We start from the raw sequence: 25,063 nt of genomic DNA on the forward strand, positions 1-25,063 counted from the left end.
GTGTCATAACATTTATTTTGACTACCCAGATAGCACAGATGCTAAAGAGCACTTAATCTGGAAAACATCTGATAAACGTCACATTCTAAATCATAAACATTTTAAAGACATTTTGTAAATTTCTATTTAACATCTGACAGGAAACGTCTTAGATACATTACAGATGAGCAAACACTCAAAAAATACATCTTATAGATGTAAATGCAGAAATAGCCGTCTCCTCTCCGTGATGGACGTGTGATGCAGGGGTGGATTATTGAAGTTTACGTGCCATGGAATAAAATTTAAAAAAAAGTAATTGGGACTTTTTTCCTCTCAGCAATTCTGAAGAAAAAAAGTAAAAAGAATTGTGAGATATATATACTCACATTTCTGGCAATTGCAAGTTTACATGTCGCAATTCGGGATTCTTTCGGAATTGCTGAAAAAAAAAACGTCAGAAAGAGTCGCAATTACCTTATTTATTTATTTAGGCTATTTTTTTTATTTCATATAAATGTGATCGTTTTGTCTGACATATAATTTGTACTAATTAATAAATTGTTAACTAGATTCCATGTTGATGGAAAAAAACAACCCCTATATATTTAAGAATTGGGAGGAGGCATTTTGCTTTCTTACTCATACAAAATGTTACCATGGCAACCATAGTTTCCGCCAAAATGTCCCTTACAAAAAAAAAAAAAAAAAAAAAGACGAAATCCCCAAAAGAAAAGCCATGCAGAACCTGCACACGTATTCCAGCACAATCCCACAGGATTCTCGTGATCATGTTTGTGTGGGATTTCCTGTAGGACTTTTAAAATCCTACAGGACTCGCACAGTAAACCTACTGTACAACCGGGAATTTTAGAGAACATGTAGTGGACGGTACTGCAAATAAATACACGAATTTGAAATCTTACATGGTTTGAAGAACAACCGATTTTTATGTTTTACAGCATAAGTGGTAAACTGCTGTGGTATTTTTGTACACGACAAACTAAGCTAATTCACAGCAGATAGCCTACAACATAAAATGTAAAGTGAAATGACCTGTATTAGTAGAATGAGCATTTCATCAAACACAACAAATAGAAACTTGAAAACAAAACAGTGCATTGTATTGTCATCATGTGGTTTATGGTTAGCTACCCGACTACCGCAGGGCTTTGTCTCGTTAAGTCAACCCTAATCGGGCATAATGTCTTTCATTTGTCTCATTGAAGGGGGAGGGGAGTGAAAGTATAGAGGAAGAGAGGGGGATTTAACATTCACAAAAAAGGCGACACCAACAGAGAATGCGCGATGGAGAAAAATGAGTAAGTATAACCGATTTAATAACGCAAATGTATTAAATCGCGATCCGCGTCTGCATTTATCGTCATGCTGTTTTACGAGCAAAGCGATCGCTTTTGTTCATTTGAATAGATCAGTCTCCGCTTTGCCGGGGCTACTAGTTTGCGCAGTGCTTTCTTAAAGAAAGAAAACGCGCATAGCATGATTAAACTAATTCATGTAATAGAGTAACAAAGCGACCTGTACGCATGTATGCACAGATAAAATGAAGTATTTGTCTTAAGATGGATATGGCCCCAAATAAACTATTTAACGTTGTTTTAGCGACCAGGTGCAGCATCTTTTTCGTCTCGCGATTGTCATTTCAGCGAACGATGCTCGTAAGACACGTAGTTTTTAACCGACACACTAGTATTTCATTTAGTCACTTGATAAAAAATGTATGCCAAAATGTCTCCGCTTTACGGGTATTGTTTACATTCACAATTGATCGACTTTACGCAAAATTCTTGTGTGTGGTAATGTAACGAAGAGATGCATGAATGTCTACCACGAAAATACGCATACATATATTATTCTGTCAGTGCCACTACAGATTATATCATCTGTATGATGCATACTCCATAAGTTTATAGACTAATTTCCAAGCTGAGGAATCCTTCATTGAGCAGAAGAGCCCAAAGTGATGAGGCTACGATACGGCGCAACGTTTTGCTAAGTGACAAAGCAACATTATTGAATGTAGACACTGTAGACTGGTCTTTTGTATGTATCTTTTATTAAAGCCATGTAGGATAATCAGCATGTCAGGGGAAGGAGACTCTGTGGACATTAGGGAGAGTAAAAAGTGGGAGTGCTCAGATTGAGGAGGGAAAGCCATGTGTGTCATGTTAGGTACTGAGTACAGAGGGGGGATTGTCATGTAAAAGTAGGCCCAGCTGTGGAGAGGATTTTGTGTGCTTTATTTCAGGAGGGGGTGGGGGTGCATTTCAATTGAGCATGTGAATCACATCCAAATTGAATTGGCTCTTTTTTCCCTAATGATTCAGTTAGCCCCATTCACAACTACAAAAGGTTATATTACAGGTTATTCAGAGTGCACTAAATATATGTAAAAGAACTATACACGCACTATATACTATGTGTCCCAAAAATATGCACTGTATATGCTTTCAATCGTGTAGTGTATGAATTTTATAAGGTTATTTTGTCATCCAGTTTTGTCAGAGTCTGATAGCCCCTTTCAATACACTACGCAAGGAAAGCAGTGACAGTTGGGTATATGAAGTGTCCAACATTCCACACTTTTTTTGGTTAATTAAGGAAATCATCCAGGCATTTGAAGAGCACATTGTCATTTTCAGTGTGTGAACACACTACTCGCACTATACTACAAAACGGCATAGAAATATACTTGTTTTTCTTTAAAACACTCAAAAGAAATGATTCGCCAATTGAGTCAGACGTCTTAGTGTTGGGAAGTCAGATTCCTTTTAACAAAGTTGTTTGACTGACATGTGAAAGAAGTTTCATTGATTGACAAATTGTATGTGTTTTTGCGTTCCTGTTTGATGCTGTCACTCTAAATGACACCTTGATTGTTTTTTTGTTTGTTTGTTTTGCCAAATTAATTAACTGGATTGAAGAAATGTGTGAAATTTGCATTGTTTATGATTCACCCACCTAACAAAGTTGGTTATGGCAGAACCATTCAGAAGAACCAGTTAAGAATAATGATTCATTTGGATCTCCATTCCATTGGTTTTAACTGTGAAATTGAACAAATTGTGTTTCATAGTCTGAATATACACATTTTCTGAGGATTCCTAATTAACGACGTCACAAATAGACATGACTGTTCTTTTTTTAGCAGAGGTGAGGAAGAGGAGGAAGAACAGAGGCGAGAGAGGGGGGAGGCAGGTCGTTTGTATAGTTTGTGGTATTGTATTATTTAATCAATTAAACGACCATCTATGTTGTTACATGTTTGCACGTGTTGACAAGCTTGAAGAGCCATCGACTAAAACCCCCCAAAAAAAGTTTGTCCAGATTTGTGCATGAACTTGAAACAAGCACGAAATCATACAGACTTCTCAGTGAACTCATTTTCTTCATCACACCTGTGTCAACTATCTTCTACTACAGTATCTTGATTTAAAGGGCAGTGCAAGGGTTTGTTTAAGATGTAGAAGTGCAACTGTTTAAGTGAAGAATGTGAAATGCCCACTGAGATCTAGACAAACAGTATTACTATTATCTCAAACTATGCGAAACAAATGTAAACATTTGGCAGAGTAGATTGACAGGGACAGCTTACAGAGCTTGTAGTGCAAGTCATCTAAGTGTTTGAAAACTCTAGACACAGTAGCCATATTTTTTAGAACCCTTTGTCATAGATATATTCTGATCATTTAAAATTATAGGAAACATCCTGAAATTACTTTAGATACTGTCATTGTACTTATGCCTCATTTTTCCTTATCTTGAGGACCACATAAGTAAAAAAAAAAAAAAAAAGGCTCATCTTATACCACTCTCCCCTACAGATTGTATTCACAGTTCATTTTTAAATGTATTTACTGTATTATTTATTTTAAGTTAGGCTTTAATTATTTTAAATACAATCAATTTTAATACAGGGTGTTTGCATTACAATTTTAAACTTTTTCCTATCAGTTCATATGTGTTTGAATCATTAAAATTACATTTTGAATGTGATTTTAATTGCCATCATGATAGTCAATGTTAAGAAACAGAAAGAGTTCTTCACAGTATTCATGATCTAATATCATTGTCATTTTGTCATCACAGGCTTGAAATATTTAAAAATTTGTTCCAAGTTTGGTATTGCATGTCATTGTTTGCGTATATTGTGTGTTAATATCCGTTTGCAACTACCGTCACCATAACTCATTCTCTTTCCAAATTTGCATCCATACGGGTTTATCAAATCTCTGAGATGTGCCCTATTTTGCTCCCCCTCCCCAGCCCCACTGGGAAGAAGTTCCGGAGCAAGCCTCAATTGGCTCGTTACCTTGGCAACTCCATGGATCTCAGCTCCTTTGATTTCCGCACAGGCAAGATGCTCATGAGCAAACTGAACAAGAACAGACAGAGACCCAGATATGACAACAATAGCCAGACTAAGGTGAGAGGACTTGCATCAACCGGGGGCTCAATACATTGCCATTTCATAAATGTACAAACATTTGCATATTCATTATTCTTGATTAATATCTGCAGAGTGATATAGGTTGAGAAATGATCTCTGCATGGCTGGAGACCCTTTAAAACCAATTAAGGCAATTTCAAGCCAGTTTTACTGGTCAAGCTGGTCTACCTGCAACAATAACCAGTAACAGATCAGCAATTCCCAGTTTTTCATCAGGGTAATCAAGAATGTTCCATCTTTGATAGGGCAAACCCGACCTGAATACATCTCTCCCAGTGCGACAGACGGCCTCCATCTTCAAACAACCCGTTACAAAAGTTACCAACCACCCCAGCAATAAGGTTAAGACAGACCCACAGAAGGCCATTGACCAGCCCAGACAGGTAATACTAATCTAAGGGGGCGTTAACACGACACCGTTTTCAAAACTTTTTTATGCATTTTGGCCATTCATGTACACAACAACAGCATTTTGGGGGCCTGAAAACGCAAACTTTCGAAAACAGGTTTTTACAGTGCACGTTTTTGAAATTTATCATCTCTGTGTAAACTACAAAAACGTGAATTTGTGAAAACTGTGAAGTCAAGCATAGTGCTTGTTCAGTCTATAGGTGCATAGCGTTTCTTTACAAAGTGACATCGCCAACTACTGGCCTGGCATGAATAATACAGCATTGATAACGTTTCCGTTTTAGTACATCGTTGTCGTGTAAACGTACCCTCAATTTTCAGATTTTATTCACCACTATTAGTAGTTTGTCATAGTGCCACAATGCTAATATAATTTTCATTGACAGCTTTTTTGGGAGAAGAAGTTGAGTGGCCTCAATGCCTTTGACATAGCAGAGGAGCTGGTGAAAACAATGGAGCTCCCCAAAGGCTTACAAGGTACGTCTGGGCGAGATGAAGAACTTAATCCAAGTGTTTATTTTAAGCAAGAATAAATAAAAGTCAGCATTCCATTAGTTTCTGAAATCCGAAGAAAACTAGATGAACAAACAAACACTAATCAAAAGCAAGCCAGAGAACACAGCAGATAAAAGAACAGGCGCAATGGTGAGGCTCTGTCCAACATCGCAAACTCTCTTAGGTAGGTACTTATTTTGAATGCCATGTTGTCATTATCACTTGACCTACCAGTGTCAGTTGTGTCGCTTCACTGCCATTCACAAATCCTCTCCCGTGGCCTCATGGGATAGTAAAGTGTCCATCGTATGCACACTTCAGAATCTCGCAGGAAGTAGTAGGTACATTTTGAATTTGTGAATTCGACACACTTCTTTTGTCACATACTGTTTTTTGCGTACTATATAGTAGGAGAGTATCCGATTTCAGATGTGGCCAGGGATATTTATACTCAAGAATTAGTGCATTAACATGAAACAGGTGAACACAATTAAGGCCAGGGTAAGAAACAACTAGTGACAGTTAACTTTCAAAATAAAAGACAATGTGGTCATGTCAAAATAAAAGCACAGCTTTAAAAACAAACAAATTCCAAAAACTTTACAGGTAGAGAGAGCTTTACAACTTTAAACCTTTAAATGTTATGTTATTAATTGTAATATAAAATAAGTAATTAAGGACCTTAAATTGATTTTTATTTAATAAAAAAAGGGGTTTTTAAGAGTTTTTAATGTTTTTGAAATAAGTCTTTTACGCTCATCAATGCTACAATGATTTGATCACAAATACAGTAAAAACAGTAATACTATTGTAATACTATAGTAATACTGTGAAATATTACTATAGTATATTTAGTTTTCTATTTGAAAATATTTTAAAATGTAATTTATTCCTGTGATGCAAAGCTGAATTTTCAACATCATTACACCAACCTTTAGTGTCACATGATCCTTCAAAAATAATTCTAATATGCTGATTTGCTGCTTAAGAAACATTTTGAATATTATCAGTGTTGACACACAAAAAAAATAATATTTTTGTGGAAACAGTGATACTTTTTTCAGGATGAATAGAAAGTTTAGCATTTATTTGACATAGAAATCTTTTGTAACATTGTAAATGTCTTTACTGGCACTTTTGATCAATTTAATGCATCCTTGCTGAATATAAGTACTTGTTTCTTTCATTAATTTCTTGTAGCATCATAATACTAGTCAAGTCATCTTTATTTTTATAGCGCTTTATACAATACATATTGTTTCAAAGCAGCTTTACAGTGAAAACAGGAAAATGATTCAATGATAAGTCCATTTCGACTGTAAAGCAGCTCTAAAAGAAGATAGTGTCATTGTTCAGCTGAAGTCAGTTCAGTGTTGATTCAGTTTCGTTGTAAAGATCATCAATTATTAAATTAGTTCATTTAATCTATAAAGCAGTTCTGCAGAAAACAGTGATGTCATCATCCAGGTCAGTTCAGTTCTCATCCAATAGTGCAGTCAAATCAGTAATATTGTTGAATATTAAGTGTCCCCAACTAAGCAAGCCAGAGGCGACAGTGGCAAGGAACCCAAACACCATCAGGTGACAGAATGGAGAAAAAAAACCTTTGTAGAAACCAGGCTCAGTCGATGGACTAGTTCTCCTCTGGCCAACGAATGAACATGGTGTCATTATGATTCAGGCTGCATCACAAGTCAGAAATCAGATTGTGGATCGAAAGCATTCAAAATATTTCATTCAGTTCCTTCTGCTTGAAGATCCGATTCATCAAGCTGGTATGGAGACGAAGCTCGTCATAGGTCTGTGCAGAGGACTTGTCTGGTTCTTGTGGTCTTTGCTGAGGATCTGTGCCGATGGCTGTCGTGTCGACGAAGTCTTCACAGGGGATTGTCTAGTTGACAGGATCTCTGCTGACATTCAGGGCTGCGTTGTGGTCGTGTCTAGGTGCAGGTCCACCATCTGGTCTGGATGCGGCCTGGATACGGCCCGGATCCGGCTGACTACGGTAACCTCGGGATAAACAGAGAGACTAATATTAGCGTAGATGCCGTTCTTCTTACGATGTAACAAGTACACATCGGCTGTTATGGGAAATGTTCCCGGTTTCGGTTGACCTAATTTATGCAGCCTAACATTTCTTTAACGGATCTGAATTATAGAAATGTGATAATGTGTTATGTATATGCCAGGTTAAAGAGATGTGTTTTTAGTCTAGATTTAAACTGTGTGTGTCTGCTTCCCGAACAAGACTAGAAAGACTGTTCCAGAGTTTGGTTACTAAAAAGGGAAAAGGATCTACCGCCTGCAGTTGACTTTGATATTCTTGAAAGCCAGAATTTTAAGAGCTCACTGCTAAAGAGCTTAACCATTTAGTGCTTTGTAAGTAATTAGCAAGATTTTAATATGTATGCGATGTTTAACAGGGAGCCAATGCAGTGTTGACAGAACCGGGCGGCTAATATGGTCATACTTCCTGGTTCTAGTAAGAACTATAGCTGCTGCATTTTGGACCAGCTGGAGTTTGTTTATTAAGTGTATGTCGTAATTTAGATATGTTTTTAAGATGGAAAAATGTGGTTTTACAGATGCTAGAAATGTGGCTTTCAAATGAAAGATTGGTATCAAAGAGCACACCCAGGATCCTAACTGACGACAAAGACTTGACAGAGCAGCCATCAATTGTTAGACAGTATTATTACGTGCGGAGGTTTTTGGTCCAATATTTTAAACCTCTGTTTTTTCTGAATTAAGTAGTATTAATACTAATACTGATATGTGAAATATGTTAAAAAGAGTTTTTAATCAATGGATGCTACTAAAATGAATTAATTCTATAATATTTCATACGTCACTGAAGGAGTAGGCCCTGGGTGCACAGATAAGACCCTGTTGTCAGCGATTGCCAGTGCCCTTCACACCAGTGCGGCTCCCATCACGGGCCAGCTGTCCGCCGCTGTGGAGAAAAACCCAGGAGTCTGGCTCAACACCGCTCAGCCTCTCTGTAAGGCCTTCATCGTCACAGATGAGGATATCAGGTATTTCAGCCCTTTGAATTATGAACAGTATAAGTGAGTGACGTGACGTGTAGCCAAGTATGGTGTCCCATACTCAAAATTTGTGCTCTACATTTCACCCATCCAAAGGCACACACACAGCAGTGTGTTTATTATATTTCATATGATAAATGTATGTTTGGGATATTTATGTGGGTAATTTTTTGGTCACAGAAAGCAAGAGGAGCTGGTGTACAGTGTTCGGAAGCGACTGGAAGAGGCTTTGATGGCTGACATGTTGGCTCACGTGGAGGAAACATCTAGCGAGGGAGACGCACTCAAACAGGAGGGAAATTGTAATGATGACAAACAGGAAGTATAGCAAAGGTAGTTGAGGAAAAACGACAGTTGGGTATTTCCGCCCGTTTCCTGAAGGAAGTCACATAAACTGAAATATCCCTCTATAAGCAACTATTGTTTTTTTACAGGGTATTCAAATGTGTCTGAATTACCTGCACATGAGTTTCCCAACACAAGCAGATGCTCTGCTGATCAACACACCACGTTACCATCTCCCAGCTTCGCTGAATATCCATACACGCCCACCAGTGATTCTCACGGAGACTGTTGGCTTGATTTTCAGACTTTTTTCTGTTTTATTGTTATTGTTTTTTAATATTTTGAACATTTTCTGAAATAACAAAATGTTGGAAACATGTAACAGTTGAACTGCCTTCTGCATTAAATGTTTTTAGGTGTGTTTTTTTTTTGTTTTTTTTTTGAGGGGGTATTTGGATTTGATATGAGGATTCGACAATCAAGTCAAAAATACAATCCTCCAGTTCTAGTGGGTGCTAAACTTTATCACAGCTGACCTAAACCGATCTGTTGATTATTCTCTGTGACTAAAAAAATGTTTGAATAATTAAAAAAATATTGACTTTTCTCTCTGTTAGTATTGTTATAACAATATTCGTAATATCACAATTTCAAGTTGGAAATCAGTATTATGCAGTTCAAATTAAGTTTTTATGTTTTTTTCTCAACACCAAATGTTTTTATCGGGGACTAGGCATTGATAAACATTAATAGTTACAAAGTGTGCAAGTATGATTTGATTTTCTTTCAGATTTTATGTTTTCGACTCATCTGGTGCTTGTTCAAACTGACTGATTTTTTTCTTTATAAGCTGTTCATACTTGACACTGAATAACATTTCCACAGTCTGAACCTGGAATTGAAATGTGAATGGTGATTCATAAATTGTGACGTGTGATTTATACAAAGTGATGTGTAAGCATCCTGTGAAAAGCAACTTAACTAAACATTTTGCTGGGTGAAAAGTATGTTTTTTTTAAATAATGGAGAAAAAAAAAAGTTTAGTTCACAGCCCACATCATCACAACGACATCCATGTTCTCTTCTGCATTTCTTAAAATAAAATGTTCCTGTGTTGAATATCTTTATTGCTTTTTTGTTGTGTTGTTGATACAGACTTACTTGTCTTTAATACAGACTATTTCTTTATGTTCAACCTATTTGTTGTTGTTATCGCTAATGTGCTATCCACTTTTTTGCACTACTTTATGCTGCTTTGAAATTTTTCAGATGCAGAGTCGTTTTAAATGTCCCTCTCTTATATGAAGGATTAACTGTTAACTTACTATTACGGATATGATGGCTGAATCTCTAACAGACCAAAGGGCACCGGGCCAGTCACTCTCTCTCTGAGACACAAATTAAGAGAACAGCTGAAATTGTAGTGAGGTTTCCTTTGAGCTGTCAAAGCGGAAATTAACTCTGGCCAGATGGCAACCACAGAGCTCTACACAAAGGTAAGTGTGTTTAATAATTTTTTTAATGTATGTTTTTTGGCAGTTTCATTGGGTGTCATTATGATAGATAGATAGATAGATAGATAGATAGATTATAGATAGATAGATTATAGATAGATAGATTATAGATAGATAGATTATAGATAGATAGATAGATTATAGATAGATAGACATTTTTATTCTCATTTTGTTTAGTGTTGTATGTCAGAAGAGACCGGCTGGTGTTAATGTTTAATGGTGCTGCGAGTGTTTTTATGCTGATTGAGGAGAAAGACTGTCTCTGGGGTGGGACAGATAGTCACTCAGGCACATGAGCCGGTTGTGTAACATTCAAAATATTGAATCAATTTCCTTGGTATCCATTTCTTTAGACATTATCATAATCAAGTCTATAGACTGCAATGTCCAATCTTGCTTCTAGAAGGCCACCTTCCAGCACACTTTAGCTCCGACACACCTGGCTTGGAGTTTCTAGTTATCCTGAAGACCTCGATTAGCCGGTTCAGGTGTGTTTAGGGTCAGCACTAAACTCAGCAGGAAGCACATTGTACCAATTTGTGTTTGAAAAGCAGTGAAATGTCAACCAGTCTGCAGTTTCATCAGTTTTCACACTTGTAATGTGAGAACTTAAGTTTTAAGTGTGAACTTTTGTTTTGTTTATGGCCTGGTTTAACAGACAGGGCTTACATTAAGCCAGGATTAGGCATTAGTTCCACTGGGACATTTAAGTAGCCTTAATAAACATGCCTTAGAAAAAAACATGGTGTGCATCTGACTAAATACATTTTAGTCTGGGACAAGGCTTAAGCCTTGTCTGTGAAACTGGGGGTGTCTTAAAGTTTGGGTAATATTAATTAGTGAATAGCAAGAGATCAGGAACACTACTTGTTGAATGGGCCTTGTGTTTCCTTTTTTTCAAAAAGCATATAAAAAAAGTCAAAACAAACAATTAAATTTCATTTGTACTTACCACAGAAGGACATTTTAAAAAAGTATGAAATGTGTCAGAGCCATTAGCCTTATGGGCAATGCTCCAACCCGAGTTCGAGTACCTGCTCTGGGACCTTTCACGATCGCATTCCCCTCTCTCTCCCACTTTGCTTCCTGTCAGTTCTCTGTACTATCCTATCTAAATAAAGGCAAAAACACCAAAAAATAAATGCATGAAGAGTCTAAGTCTTTGGTTTCAAATGACTTTGGCTATTATTTCTTTACATATACTGTTGATTATGGTTTGTATGAATATGTATTTATTACTTCTGTTGCCTGTCAGGGTGCATGTGTGTGGGTGCCAGACCCAGAAGCTGTGTGGGTGTCTGCACAGCTGCTTCATGACTACCATCCTGGAGACCAACAGATCTTAATCCAACTCAGTGATGGCAGAGTAAGACACATACACACATATGATACTGAAATGAAACCATGAGGCCTTGCAGAAAGATGTTTCACTAACCTATGACAAACAAAAAGTGTCCAAACACTTTCTAAACGCAAAACATTTTCTCTAATTTTGAGCAGTACAACCATTCATTTAAAAACTAATTAACCAAGACTAACGCTGTGTGTGTGTGTGTGTGTGCGTATAAATATATTAATATTTTATATTATTATATTTTTTAAATAAGGAGGTGGAGTATCCAGTGTTGCCTCCGGCAGGTCTTCCCCCTCTAGGTAACCCTGATATTTTGGAGGGGGAGAATGACCTCACGGCTCTAACCTTCCTCCATGAGCCAGCGGTACTTCACAACTTGCGCGTGCGCTTTCTCGACTACAGTAGCATTTACACCTACTGCGGTGAGTTAAATTCAACAGAAAACAGTGGCAAGTTTTTACAGCCATCGCCCATTAACCTCCATTTTACTGGGTGTAAAGTTCAAGGCATAAAGATTCAAATAACATCACTCATTGTTATATTGGCTACTGTAAAGAACTTCTACCAAGCACTGAGTTTATTGATGTGTGAATTATGCAAAGAAAATGATGGCCTTGCATGTTTTTAAAATTCATTCATTATTTATTTCATAGATACATTAATTTAATTTAGACAACTTTCTCATACTTTAATAGGGATTGTGTTGGTGGCATTAAATCCATATGAACAGTTACCAATCTACGGAGAGGAAGTGATTGACGCTTACAGTGGCCAGGACATAGCTGATATGGAGCCGCATATTTTTTCTGTGGCTGAAGAGGCGTACTGCACTATGACCAGGTCAAGAGCAAGCCAATAACAAGAATAGTTCACTTACAAAAAAGTACCATATTTTTTGGGACAAAGACCATGGTAATACCATGGTATTCTTTAAATAACTTTGAAGGATTACGCAAATTATTATGCATATATCAAAATACCATGGTATTACCCTTTGATAACATCACTTTATCCTGGTACCACACAGTATACAATATAAACTTTCATTCTGAATTGGTATTACATTACTTTAACCAAAACATATGGTTTTAATCATAATTATATATACAGAGAGGAGAAAAACCAATCCATCATAATCAGTGGAGAATCAGGCTCAGGTAAAACTGTATCTGCTAAGTACACCATGCGTTACTTTGCTGTTGTGGGGGGTGCGGCCCAGCAGACCAGTGTGGAGGAGAAAGTTTTGGCATCCAATCCCATCATGGAGGTACTAAAACTTGATTTATGGCCTTTTTGGTAAAGCAGGAGGAAGCTGTTTATTAATAATTCAATTAATTTCTATTACTTTAATCCTTACAGGCAATCGGTAATGCAAAAACAACCAGAAACGACAACAGCAGCCGTTTTGGGAAGTATATTGAGATAGGATTTGGTCGTAAAGGGGATATAATTGGGGCAAACATGAGGACCTACTTGTTGGAGAAATCAAGAGTTGTTTTTCAGGTGATTGCTTGATCATATAGTGAGTATCTCATGACTTAGTGATCAAGTTCGGTTATTAAGATGCAATTTGTTTTGTGACACATGAACAGGCAGCTGAAGAGAGAAACTACCACATCTTCTACCAGCTTTGTGCTTCCAGGGATTTGCCAGAGTTGAGGACACTTAAACTTGGTAAAGCCTAAATTGATGTCCCGAAAACATGTCACTCAATGCTTATTTGTGTTGTGTTGTTTTTGTTGAATCACCATGCGTTACTGCATCTCACTAGATTCTGCGGAGAACTTCCATTACACCAACCAAGGGCAAGATGTGCACATTTCAGGCACAGATGATGTTGTCGAGCTGGAGCGGACAAGAAATGCCTTTACTATACTTGGTGAGTTAAAATACATCCATATAGTATTCCTTCAATGCAACATTATGAACTTTTTACAAAACTTGTGGTTCACCCCTGCAGGAGTGCAACCGGACCAGCAGATGGAGCTATTTCGTATACTGGCAGCTATTCTTCATCTGGGGAATGTCAACATACAAGCCAGTGGTCGTGGTGGGGACCGCAGCTACATTGATGTACAAACACCATTTCCTATTATTGCGTACATTTCAGAAAAAAACCGAGTCAGAATAAAAATGTGAAGAATCTTTTAATGTCTGTATAGATAAAGGACAGGAGCAGTGCTGTCCTTGCTAATTTGTTAACAAGTAGTGTGTGATAATATGGACAAAATTTCTTATTTACCTTACTGGCAGGCCAATGACCGTTCCTTGGCTCTCTTTGCCAAGCTTTTGGGAGTGGAAGGTGCTCAGATGGCCCAATGGCTATGTCACAGGCGACTAACGGTGGGTGGGGAGATGCTTGTGAAGCCCATGACAGGCCAGCAGGCTAATGAAGCACGGGATGCTCTGGCTAAGCATGTGTACGAGCAACTATTCACATGGACGGTGCAGAGACTCAACTCATCCTTACGAGCACACAGGGAACAGCCCAAATCTTTCATAGGAGTTCTTGATATCTATGGGTAAGAGTTATTTTGTATGTAATAATCAATAATATTACAAAAATGTACATGTAGGATTGTTTTGTCAATCTTTTTTTTGATCGTTTATAGGTTTGAGACTTTTGACAGGAATAGCTTTGAGCAATTCTGTATCAACTACGCCAACGAGAAACTCCAACAGCAGTTCAACAGGGTAAGTTTCCAGATATTGGGACTTGGCATTCATTGGTGCCTGACACCTAGTCTTTTACAGATATTTTTGAATCATGACTTCCTGCTTGAAGCATTGCTCCTCACTAGTCTACACTGTACAAGTGCCTATTTTTTGGTTACTTTGAGTTTTTCAGAACTTGACTAGCCATTAGTTGACTTGTTGACTCAACTTTGTTCATTAAGTTAAGTTTTAAATATGTGGCATGTCCTTGTCAGCATGTGTTTCAGTTGGAGCAAGAGGAGTACCTGCGAGAGGAACTTCCCTGGAACCGTATTGAGTTCAGTGATAACCAGCCATGCATTGCGCTCATCGAAGGCCAGTTGGGCCTTCTTGATCTTCTGGATGAGGAATGCAGAGTGAGGAAACTACATGTTGTAACACAAGTTGTAATACCTCTTATCATGTCACCAAAGTACAAAACACATTCTCGTTCTGTTCTAGATGCCGAAAGGCTCAGATGAGAACTGGGCTCGGAAGGTTTACGACCAGCACCTGAATCACAGCCCCCACTTTTGTAAACCGCGCATGTCCAACTCTGCCTTCATCATTGTGCATTTTGCTGATATGGTCAGAAAACATCTACTGGGAATAATTTGGTAAATGGTGGCACAAAACCTTTCAATGTTTGTGATAATATTGCTGTTTTTTTTGTTTTTTTTTGCATTAGGTTCAGTACGAGTGTGACGGCTTTTTAGACAAGAACCGAGACACTGTGTTTGAGGAGCCCATCAATATACTGAGAGCTAGCCAGGTATTGTATGAACAGTTTAATTATTGGCTTTTGAAAGATTTAGTTTTGTACTCAATCTGCCTCCTCACAACTGTCCATACCCTTCCCAGTCAGAACTAGTTGCAGAGTTGTTCCAGAAGGAGTCAGCAGGGGGATCCCTCTCCAACTCCTCTCTTGCAAACGGGAGCGTACGTTCAGGAAAAAGAGCTCACAGAGAGCACAAATTAACTGTGGGCTTTCAGGTGAGCTGCTTGTCCTGGTTTATGTCCTGTTTCCAATGGTTTACCAGTCACGCTCAAATCCATCTAAAGCCCTTAAGGTGTTCTCTGACTCTTTAGGTCTAAGATTTCAACCTTTTCTTACATATTCTGTCTTTGTGTGTCTAGTTTCGTCAATCCCTGCACCTTTTGATGACACCTTGAACAGCACCACCCCACATTATGTCCGTTGCATAAAGTCCAATGACCTCAAACAGCCTTTTCTGTAAGAAAAAAAAAGATATCCTATGTGGTTATGTCTATGACAGTTTGAGTAACCTTTTCTCGTCTCTCCATATCAGATTTGATCCCAAGCGAGCAGTGCAGCAATTGCGAGCGTGTGGAGTCTTGGAGACCATCCGAATCAGTGCCGCAGGCTACCCCTCCAGGCAAGTAATCTTCTATAAGTCTGTCAAAAATGAAGCATAAGTTCCCTATTACATCCCTTACTCTTTCGTCCGTACTCCAGGTGGACGTACGAGGAATTCTTCACCCGCTACCGGGTGCTGCTACGTGGTTCTGTTTCTCAGGATGATGTACGGCGTTCCTGCCGGAGTGCCCTGCCCGACCTTATCCCTGATCCGGAGCAGTACTGTTTTGGCAAGACTAAGGTCTTCTTCCGGGCCGGACAAGTTGCAGTACTGGAGAAGCTGAGAGGAGATCGGCTATGTGCAGCAGCGGTTTTGATCCAAAGCTTGGTGAGAGGATGGCTGCAGCATAGGCGTTATCAGCGGCTCCGGTGGGCCACCTTCATCCTGCAGCGATACACCAGAGGAACCCTAGCCCGAAGGTGGGTTAGAGTGTTACCTAAAGGTTATGTAGGTTTTCTAATAGGTGTTTCTACATGTTTGGGACTCCAATTTTGAAGTATATATTTCAATGTTACCTAACACCATTAGGTTGGCGTGGACCCTCCGTTATACACATGCTGCTTTAATCATCCAGAAAACATACCGCATGCTGGCTGTTCGACAGCTGTATATGACCATAAGAGAGGCCACCATCAAAATCCAGGCTTTCATCAGAGGCACCCAGGCTCGTCGCATTTATAGACAGGTAAAGTGCTTTAAAATGTGTTTGTTAGTGTTTCTTAAAATGAATTTTACCATAAAAAAGTAAAAAAGTTACCCTTGTTGTGTTTTATGTGTCAAGTGTTGAGGTCTGTGTAGGATTGTACGGTTCATGTTAAGACGATTTATGTGTTGTAGTCAGTAGTTTAAGACAACAAGACTTTTGCTCTTCATGATGTGCATTTATCAAGAAATATAGTGCACAATCTGCATAGTGTTTAAGTTTAAACTCAATTTTAACATGTATTTGATATAATGATGAAATTTTAGGTCATGACAGTTTGACATTTTACATTCAGTCAAGACATTTAGTAGGCCTAAATTAGTAGTATATGAATGTTGTTACCTAATGTAAACATTATTTTATGATTTGTTTTATAAATCTCTTCTCTCTTTAGATGCTGACGGAGCGGGCAGTGGTGTTTTTGCAGGCACAGGTGCGAGGTTGGCTGGCCCGGTGCAGTTTCAGGCGCGTCAAAAGTGCAGTGGTGCTTCTGCAGTGTTGCGTGCGCAGGCGAGCGGCACGTAAAGAGCTGTTGCACCTGCGTGCTGAGGCTCGCTCGGTAGAGAAATACAGAGAACTCAATAAAGGCATGGAAGTCAAACTCATGCAGCTGCAGCTCAAAGCCGACCAACAGGTGAGAAGGTGGAAGAAAGCATTGAGCAATTGTGTAATGATTTTTAATTATTCAGGAACAGAATCTGCTGAGAAAAAAAAGGCAACAATTCTGCTTTGACTCTGTTTGGAACTATTTTTGTTGGCAGAATAGAGCAAAAAAAAAAAAGGTTGATATTGACAATATAGTGTCTAAAATGTATGCCACTTAAGGTTGGATAAATCATTTAGAATAAATACTGTAATATTCCATAAAAAAATAAGAATTGTCCATTTTGATTTCATGGTGACTTTAATAGGAGGAAATATGAGTGTCCAGCTCAAGGCTGCGTTGGTGAGCGAACATAGTATTTCAAAACTGGACAGATGGCCACCCAGTGTGAATCATGTGTGCTTTTCTTCTCTCAGGCGAGAGAGAGTGCGTCTCTGAGGGAGACTCTTCAGGCCGAGCGAGAAGCTCACAGCTCTGAGCTGGAACAGCTGCGGTCCAGCCTCCTCAAACTCCAGATCCAACTGCAGGAGAATGCAAACAATGCTCCTTTACTCGCAGACAAACAGGAGGAGGACAGGAGGAAAGCTGAGGAGAAGGTCGCCCAAGAGATTCTCCAGCTTACACAGGTGAACCATGTTTCACATACACAGTTAACATCAGCCACTTATTTTAAACTCTCTTTTCTTGCTAGCGAGTTGGTTCTGTTGATAATCACCAGTTTTGTTTGCTTACTTCCTGTTTACTATAGGAAATCCAAGCTCTCCGAATTGAGAGAGATACTTTGGAGAAAGAGAAGGATGATTTGGCTATTCGTTTACAGGATCAAGAAAAAGCTCAGGAGGGTAAATGGATTAAATTTGTGCCATATCTTGTGAAACAAACCACCACGGTTTCATCTCAACTCATGTATTTCATTTAATAAATAAATAAAATGGCAGACTAAGGCTCATTTTAAAGAGTTAGTTCTAAAATTCTGTCTTCATTTACTCACCCTCATGTCGTTCCAAACACATAAGACTTTCGAAGATATTTTTAATGAAATCGGAGAGATTTCTTTCCCTCCATTGACAGTCTACGCAACTACCACTTTGATGCTTCGAAAAATCCATAAAGAGATTGTAAAACTAATCCATGAATCAAGTGGGCTTAGTCCATATTTTCTTAAGAGACTCGATCTCTTTATATGATGAACAGATTGAATTTAATATTTTATTTACATATAAACATTCATCCACTCACACATCAGTTATGGTAAAATGAAACTTAAGCATGTTTGCTTGATGTGCGAAAACCAGTGAGGTTCATTCTCATGTGTTATGCAGCAAGTTTGAGCTTCCTGTAAGAGGTTTGTTCTCTCGCGTCAAGCAGGTTAAGTTGAGCTTTTGTTTATGTTTGCTGATCAATGTTTATATGTGAATAAAAGCCTAAATTAAATCTGTTTATCATATAAAGTGATTGTGAACATTTGGACTAAACAACTTGATTCATATGGATTAGTTTTTCAATCTCTTTATGATGTTTTTGAAGCGTCAAAGTGGTAGTTGCGTAGACTGTCAATGGAGGGACAGAAATCTCTCCGATTTCATTAAAAATATCTTAATTTGTGTTCCGAAGATGAAGGAAAGTCTTACGGGTTTGGAATGACATAAGGGTAAGTAAATGATGACAGAATTTTCATTTTTGGGTGAACTATCCCTTTAATGTATTTAAATATACACAATAAATATAAAAATGATATAAATCATATGTATAGAGTAAAAAGTTGAATAAACTTCATGTTTTAGAGAGCCGCCAGCAGTCTGTGGATCAGGCAGATGCATCAGTGCGAGCAGAGCTGGAAGAGGAGAGGAGGAGATACCAGAGTTTACTTAGAGAGTTCACGAGACTAGAGCAAAGATACGAAAACCTAAGAGATATGAGCCTATTCGCCACCAATGAGGTACATCTGAGAGAATTTGTAATGTATATAAATATATTATAATAATGTAAGTATGTAAGTATGTAATGTAATCAATGTAAGTATAAAATAAAAAGCAGGTACATGATGTCCCTGTAGCTACATGTACAAATCTGAAAATATGACTATATATATATATATATATATATATATATTAATTAAAAAAAAAACATTTGAATGTAGTAGCTAATAATTTTAGTTTACCACTGCTATTTTGTGTTAACATTGTATTTAATCTTAAATGAAAGCAAGAATATATGTGTGCTCCCTCACAGCATTCACGTGGACATAGGCGAACAGATTCGACTGTGTCTTTGGAGACTCTGTCGCCCGTCACCACGCCGTTCTCGAACTCGCCCGTCTTCCCTTCACCCGAAGAGGTCAGGAGGATCAGCGTCACGTCACCCACCGACAGGAGACCCTGGAGTCATGAGCAACCTCTGGTCAGAGTTTAAATCAAAAATTAAAAGTCTGTTTCTATAAAAAAGCCAATATTTTGCAATAATAAAATGACAATATTTACTCACAGAACATCCTAATGGAGGATATGAGCGTTGCGAAGGACACAGCCGAGAGGATGAAGGGCGAGGATCTCAGATATGCTTACGACGCTGTACGGGTGGCCAACAAGTCAGTTTCCTTTCCGTTCATCGGACTAATACACTGAGACCTTATAAAGTCATCAATGACTTCATATTATTGGCACTAAATTTTACGGTTCCAGGTTTCTAGAGACGCAGCTGTTGTCTCAGAGAGCGCAGTGGGAGCAGGAGATCGCAGCTCTCAGGATGAAACTCCAGCAGGCCCATGACAGAGATACACCTGCAGATCCTGAGATAAATGTACCCGTTCCATCTAAACCTACCGTTTATTGTTCTTTGTACTTTGTTCAGTTGTCATTGTTTGCTTCTTTATGTATGTGTATGAAGGAACTAATGGAGCAGGTGGCGGTTCGAGAGCAGGAATGTGTCCGATTACGTCGAGAGCTCAAGGAACTGAAACACACCGTCACCCTCAGGAGAATCCTGTCTTATGCAGGTCTGTGTGGGTCCAAAAAGTATTTAAACAGGTTCCAATTTTTTTTTTCTTTAGTGTCACATGATCCTTCAGAAATCATTCTAATATGCTGATTTGTTGCTCAAGAAACATTTCTGACAGCAGTTGTGCCACTTTATGGAAACTGATGAACAGAAAGTTTAAAAGAACAGCACTTTACCCTTGGAATATAAATATTTTGTAACATTATATATGTCTTTACTTCACTTTTGATCAAGTTTTTATATGCTTGCTGAATAAAAGCAATTTTTTTTTTTTTTTACTAAAAAATCCCCACCATTGACGGAATTTTCCGGCTTTCCTTGTTTTCACTGTTATACGGCTGGGGGCGCTATTACGCATCTTCTGAAAGAGTACAGAATCTCCTGCTCAAAACACAGGCAAAAAAGGAGCAGAAACAAGCAATAAGCATGTTGTACCCCGCAATTTTCTAAGCTTTTTGTTCAAAATGTTGCTATTTTTATGAAACTTATACCCACATTCAAGTGTTGGTAAAAAAGAATGCATGAAGCTAGAATAAAAGTTTTTTTTTTTTTTTTTTTTTTTTTTTTTTTTTTAGCAGAGGCTCTGTTCCTCCTTTTGACATACTGCATGTTCAGATATTCATACAACAAAATATTCTGGGGCCATGAAAGTTTTGTCAAAATTATCAGAAATGATGGCAGTGGCTGGCAACTTAAAAAAAAAAAAAAAAAAAAAAAACTGGTGGGGAAAGAGTTAAAAAAAATTGTACTGACCCCAAACCAAACGTTTGAACAACACCGTGTCACTTAAAAATGTCTGTTTAAAATGTATTTAACGCCCAGGTCTAGCCATAGCTGCGTCTCAGGACCCAACATCTCCTGCCCCTCAGAAGAGCCAGACACTCAGCGGATTACTGGAGTGCAGGAAAAGAGATGAGAGCAAACTGATCAAACACCTTATAACAGGTCAACGACACACACAACAGTTGGTTTACTTTTGAGACGGTTATTCAAGCTGACTGATTTAACATTTCTCTGTGACAGATGTGAGGGCGGAGGGCGTTTTGTCATTGTCCCCTGGACTGGCGGCTCGGGTTCTGTTTCTGTGCGTACGCCAGGCGGACTGTAGCGGCGAACGGACACGGGTGAACGGGCTCTGCAGCGCTGCTGTTAGCGCTATTAAAACTGCCATGAAGGTGAACAACTAACTTTAATTAAACAAGCGTTTATATATTTACATGCCATCAGTTTATGCTTCTTATCCCTTATTTGTCAATAGACAGCAGCCTAATGTTGATTAGCACAAAACTATTTAGTTTTCTTAAAAAAAAAGAAAGAAAAAATCAAGGTGACGGTGAGGCACTTAGTGAATGGTATGGAAGCTTGTTTACTTTCAACCATGGAATAAAAACAGGTAATTGTGACTTTTTTTTATCCCACAATTCTTACTTTTTTCTTCAGAATTGCGAGTTTATGTCAACTCTGAGGAAAAAAGTAAGAATTGCGGAATATAGCCTAAGGCCTAAACTCTCAAATTCTGACTTTTTTCCTCGCAATTCCGAATTATATATCACAATTCCGAGGGAGAAAAGTCAGAATTGCGAGATATAACCTTCTGATGTTATTTCTCTGAATTGTGAGATTATAGGCCTATCTTGCAATTGTGACTTTTTTCTCTCAGAACTACGAGCTTATATCCCTTAATTCTGATCTTTTTTCTCACAATTGCTAATTTATATCCCGCAATTCTGACTGTATATATCTCGCAATTGTGAGAAAAAGAGTCAGGATTGCGAGATGAAAGTCTTAATTATATTTTAAATATTTTTATTCCATGGCGGAAACAAGCTTCTATAGCTATAAACTCGGAATTCCAAGAAAAAAGAGAAAAAAGTCAGAATTGTGAGATAAAAAGTCGCAATTACCTTTTTTATTCCATAGAATGGAGTCATTTTTGGAGTATTTAGAAGCAGAAATGTAAGGAATGTAAATATAGCATTACCACGTGTATTAAACGTGTTTGAGCTGTAAAGTTTTACAGTTAATTATTGTTTACAGTATTGTCATGGCGACAAAAATTCTGACACAATTAAGTCCAGAATTAAAGTCGTTATTTTTATAGTTTTTTCACACACAAAAGTGTTCTCGTCGCTTTATAAAATGAAGGTTGAACCACTGCTGTCATGTCGACTTTTTAAACAATGTCTTTACTACCTTTCTGGACCTTGAAAGTGTCAGTTAAATTGCTGTGTATGGACGAGTCATATACCTCTCGAATTTCATCAAAAATATCTTAATTTGTGTTCCGAAGATCAACGAAGGTCTTACGGGTGTGGAACGACATGAGGGTGATCGAGTAATTAATGACAGAATTTTCATTTTTGGGTGAACTAACCCTTTAAGAATGCATGATTAAATTCTTCTGTATCTATGAAACGTGTAATGTGTGTAGAGTAGATTTTAAGACAGTAGATTTTAAGACATTAATTGGTCATATTTGTAAACAATAACAATGTGTTTGTTGTAGAAACACGGCAATGATCTGGACACGACAGCTGCGTGGCTAAAGAACGCTTACCTGCTCAAAGACCTGCTCAACCAGCACTCTCCCCAACAGGTGAATTATTATTAATTTATTAATATTCATAATTATCATTTTTTACCCTCAGTTTTTTTTAACCTTTTGCAGAAATTACAGACTTAAAATTGAAATGTAATAATGATTTGATCCATTAAATATATGAACCTATTCTCGTGAAGGATGTGAGGGGCTGCGAAGAGCTGGTGCCTCTGGTGACGGATGTGCAGGAGTCTGTCCGAGCGCTCAGTGATCTGTGTATTCAGGCCTATCAGCAACTTCTGTCCATCTCTGAGAGCCATCTACAACCTATGATTGGTACACTCATATAGACAGAAAGACCTCTCATATAGATCTGTCAATGACCTTGTAGTAATATACTGTATATATATATATATATATATATATATATAAATGATTGTGTACCCATCTCTTAACTTTAGTCCCAGCAATGCTTGAAAGTGAGACCATCCCTGGTCTGGCTAGTTCATCTGTAAAGCTGAGTGGCGGTCGCAAGCGCGCGGGTTCGGACCCCCGGCCTCCTGCCAGTACAGAGGGGACCACTATGTCTGCAGTCTTGAGGGAACTGTCAGCGCTGCACACAGCCCTGTCCCGTCAGGATCTACCCTCGGCCCTGCTGGAACAAGCTTTCCATCAGCTCATGTACCTGCTGGCCGCCACCACCCTCAACAGCCTAATGCTGCGTAAGGACATGTGCTGCTGGAACCGCGGCCTTCAGATCAGGTCAGCACCGCACTTTTGTTACTTCAACATCTGCTTGAATGAGTTGCGTCAGATATTTATATCCTTATATCATAGGTATAATGTGAGTTTACTGGAGGAGTGGCTGCGGAGTCGTTCACTGCAGACAGGGGGCGCTGTGACCGCTCTGGAGCCTCTGATACAGGCAGCACAGCTTCTTCAAATGAGCAAGAAGACTGAAGCAGATGGACAAGCCATGGTCCAAACCTGCAATGCATTGTCCAACCAGCAGGTGGCGTACCTATTACACTGACATGTTGAGACAATTGCATGTTATGTTCTAAATTTTAAGCTTTTGTGTTTTGTGATGCAAGTGAATTGTGTGTTGCAGATTTCATACAGAGCCATTAACAATAACAAATTATAAAAAAAAATTAAAAAATGTTTATTAATATATTTATTCATTTATATGTATGTTTGCATATATATATTTAAAACCTAATATAAATATAATTTCGTTGTATATAAATATATATGCACATACACATATAAGAATTAATATATTACTAAGCATTTAAAAAATAATATTTTCATAATATATAGAATTATATTTTTACAAATAATTTAATACCAATTTATTTCATATTTATATACATATAAATTATTTATACATGCCTTAATATATACATGACAAATATATATATATATATGGAATAAAATGTTATACACACACACACATATATTAATATAAATGTAATTTCAATATACATATACACACATACATACATATTATAAATTATATGTACACAATTTATATCATTTTTATTTATAATTTATTAACATATTAAAAATCTTCTCACAGATTGTAAAGATTTTAAGCCTCTATACACCTCAGAGTGACCTCGAAGAGAGAGTAACGCTCAATTTCATCCGTATAGTACAGGTAAGAGTGAAATGATGTGACTGGAGCTCTGTAACGGAATATCATACCAGGGTTTTGTTCAGGAGTGATAATGCTGCTTTTCTGTGGGGTTTCCCAGGGGCTGCTGAAGGGGCGCTCTGAGGGGCAACCTCCACAGCTTCTGATGGATGTCAGACGGGTATTCCCCGTCACGTTCCCTTATCAGCCTCCACCACAAGTCAGTGCCGCCCAACTCGAAATCCCAGAGTCCCTCAAGATCTCCTTCCTACGCAGAGTTTGAATGTGGGTGTTCCTTTACCTCCTGAAATGCATTTATTTTTGCTTTTGTTGCCTTAACAACGTCACTTTAAAATGCTGTCTGAGCATTTTGTATACATTATGTTAGCATGCTATTTTGGGCCCATTGTAAATGTTTAATTATGTTAGCTTGACAAAGCCAACATATTAGCCATTCCTCCCTCTTTACGTTAAAAAATAAATAAATTCACCCTTGAAATGAAACTATTTTAAACTTGCATGTCAGGAAAAATAAAATAAAATTTTGTCTTGAACCTTATTTTTTTTTCCTAAATATTTTTTTCCATTAATCTTTTTATAATCATAATCACACACACACACACGCACGCGCGCGTGAGTGGTGTGCGGCGGTGTTTTAAAATTTGGAGGCAAAGTCCTCAATCCCTGTTACACAATTTTCTTGGTTAAATAAACATTACATAAAAAAGAGAGACCAAATACAATTCTATTTTTTTATTTTTGCACTATGTAATGTAATATAAGAATGTAATGTAATTAAGAATATAAATTTCATCAAGTTAGTGTTTTTATGCATTTTTACCTTTATTCCATAATAATAATATATATTATTTGTGAACTAATGTTCAGCTTTTCTTTTTAATAGTCAATTTATTTTCAGCAGTCATCAAGCTTGTACACACTGGTCAGTGGT

The 25,063-nt window shown here is 37.9% G+C and overlaps 2 protein-coding genes across 4 annotated transcripts; both read left to right on the plus strand.

The window, feature by feature from the left end:
• The first annotated feature begins 1,141 nt into the window (after positions 1-1,141).
• Positions 1,142-9,807, plus strand: mbd3b (methyl-CpG binding domain protein 3b). Of its 3 annotated transcripts, none has more exons than XM_051908515.1 (8): positions 1,177-1,301; positions 3,149-3,217; positions 4,267-4,426; positions 4,696-4,833; positions 5,248-5,338; positions 8,214-8,391; positions 8,584-8,736; positions 8,838-9,807. In XM_051908515.1, exons 1-7 carry the CDS (start codon positions 1,288-1,290, stop codon positions 8,729-8,731), a joined length of 798 nt encoding a protein of 265 aa, XP_051764475.1. In that variant the 5' UTR covers positions 1,177-1,287; the 3' UTR covers positions 8,732-8,736; positions 8,838-9,807. The 3 variants fall into 3 exon arrangements, with proteins under 3 accessions (XP_051764477.1, XP_051764475.1, XP_051764476.1); XM_051908516.1 differs by having other exon boundaries at positions 1,220-1,301; positions 3,152-3,217; XM_051908517.1 differs by lacking the exon at positions 3,149-3,217 and having other exon boundaries at positions 1,142-1,301.
• Positions 9,808-10,054: 247 nt separating this feature from the next.
• On the plus strand, positions 10,055-24,670 carry si:dkey-110c1.10 (unconventional myosin-Vb). Its single transcript, XM_051909900.1, is given in 36 exon segments — positions 10,055-10,184; positions 11,458-11,568; positions 11,810-11,978; positions 12,252-12,396; positions 12,667-12,823; positions 12,916-13,059; positions 13,149-13,230; positions 13,328-13,435; positions 13,517-13,629; positions 13,810-14,078; positions 14,169-14,250; positions 14,487-14,627; positions 14,713-14,838; positions 14,939-15,022; positions 15,112-15,243; positions 15,388-15,412; positions 15,415-15,484; positions 15,561-15,647; positions 15,728-16,048; positions 16,158-16,314; positions 16,727-16,966; positions 17,353-17,562; positions 17,685-17,778; positions 18,721-18,875; positions 19,169-19,336; positions 19,423-19,523; positions 19,618-19,735; positions 19,823-19,931; positions 20,756-20,878; positions 20,957-21,108; positions 22,440-22,529; positions 22,673-22,808; positions 22,934-23,234; positions 23,310-23,484; positions 24,055-24,135; positions 24,233-24,670. Coding segments are annotated over 36 exon segments (4,965 nt in total). The 5' UTR covers positions 10,055-10,157; the 3' UTR covers positions 24,395-24,670.
• The last annotated feature ends 393 nt before the right edge of the window (positions 24,671-25,063 follow it).

This window comes from Ctenopharyngodon idella, chromosome 10 (assembly GCF_019924925.1).
Source record: "Ctenopharyngodon idella isolate HZGC_01 chromosome 10, HZGC01, whole genome shotgun sequence".
Taxonomy (NCBI): domain Eukaryota; kingdom Metazoa; phylum Chordata; class Actinopteri; order Cypriniformes; family Xenocyprididae; genus Ctenopharyngodon; species Ctenopharyngodon idella.

What these genes read in the sequence shown, in the direction of transcription:
- mbd3b (XM_051908515.1), top strand. An exon ending in ACAACAATAGCCAGACTAAG is followed by an intron (nt 4,427 to 4,695) that starts GTGAGAGGACTT and finishes CATCTTTGATAG; the next exon opens with GGCAAACCCGACCTGAATAC. An exon ending in GCTCCCCAAAGGCTTACAAG is followed by an intron (nt 5,339 to 8,213) that starts GTACGTCTGGGC and finishes ACGTCACTGAAG; the next exon opens with GAGTAGGCCCTGGGTGCACA.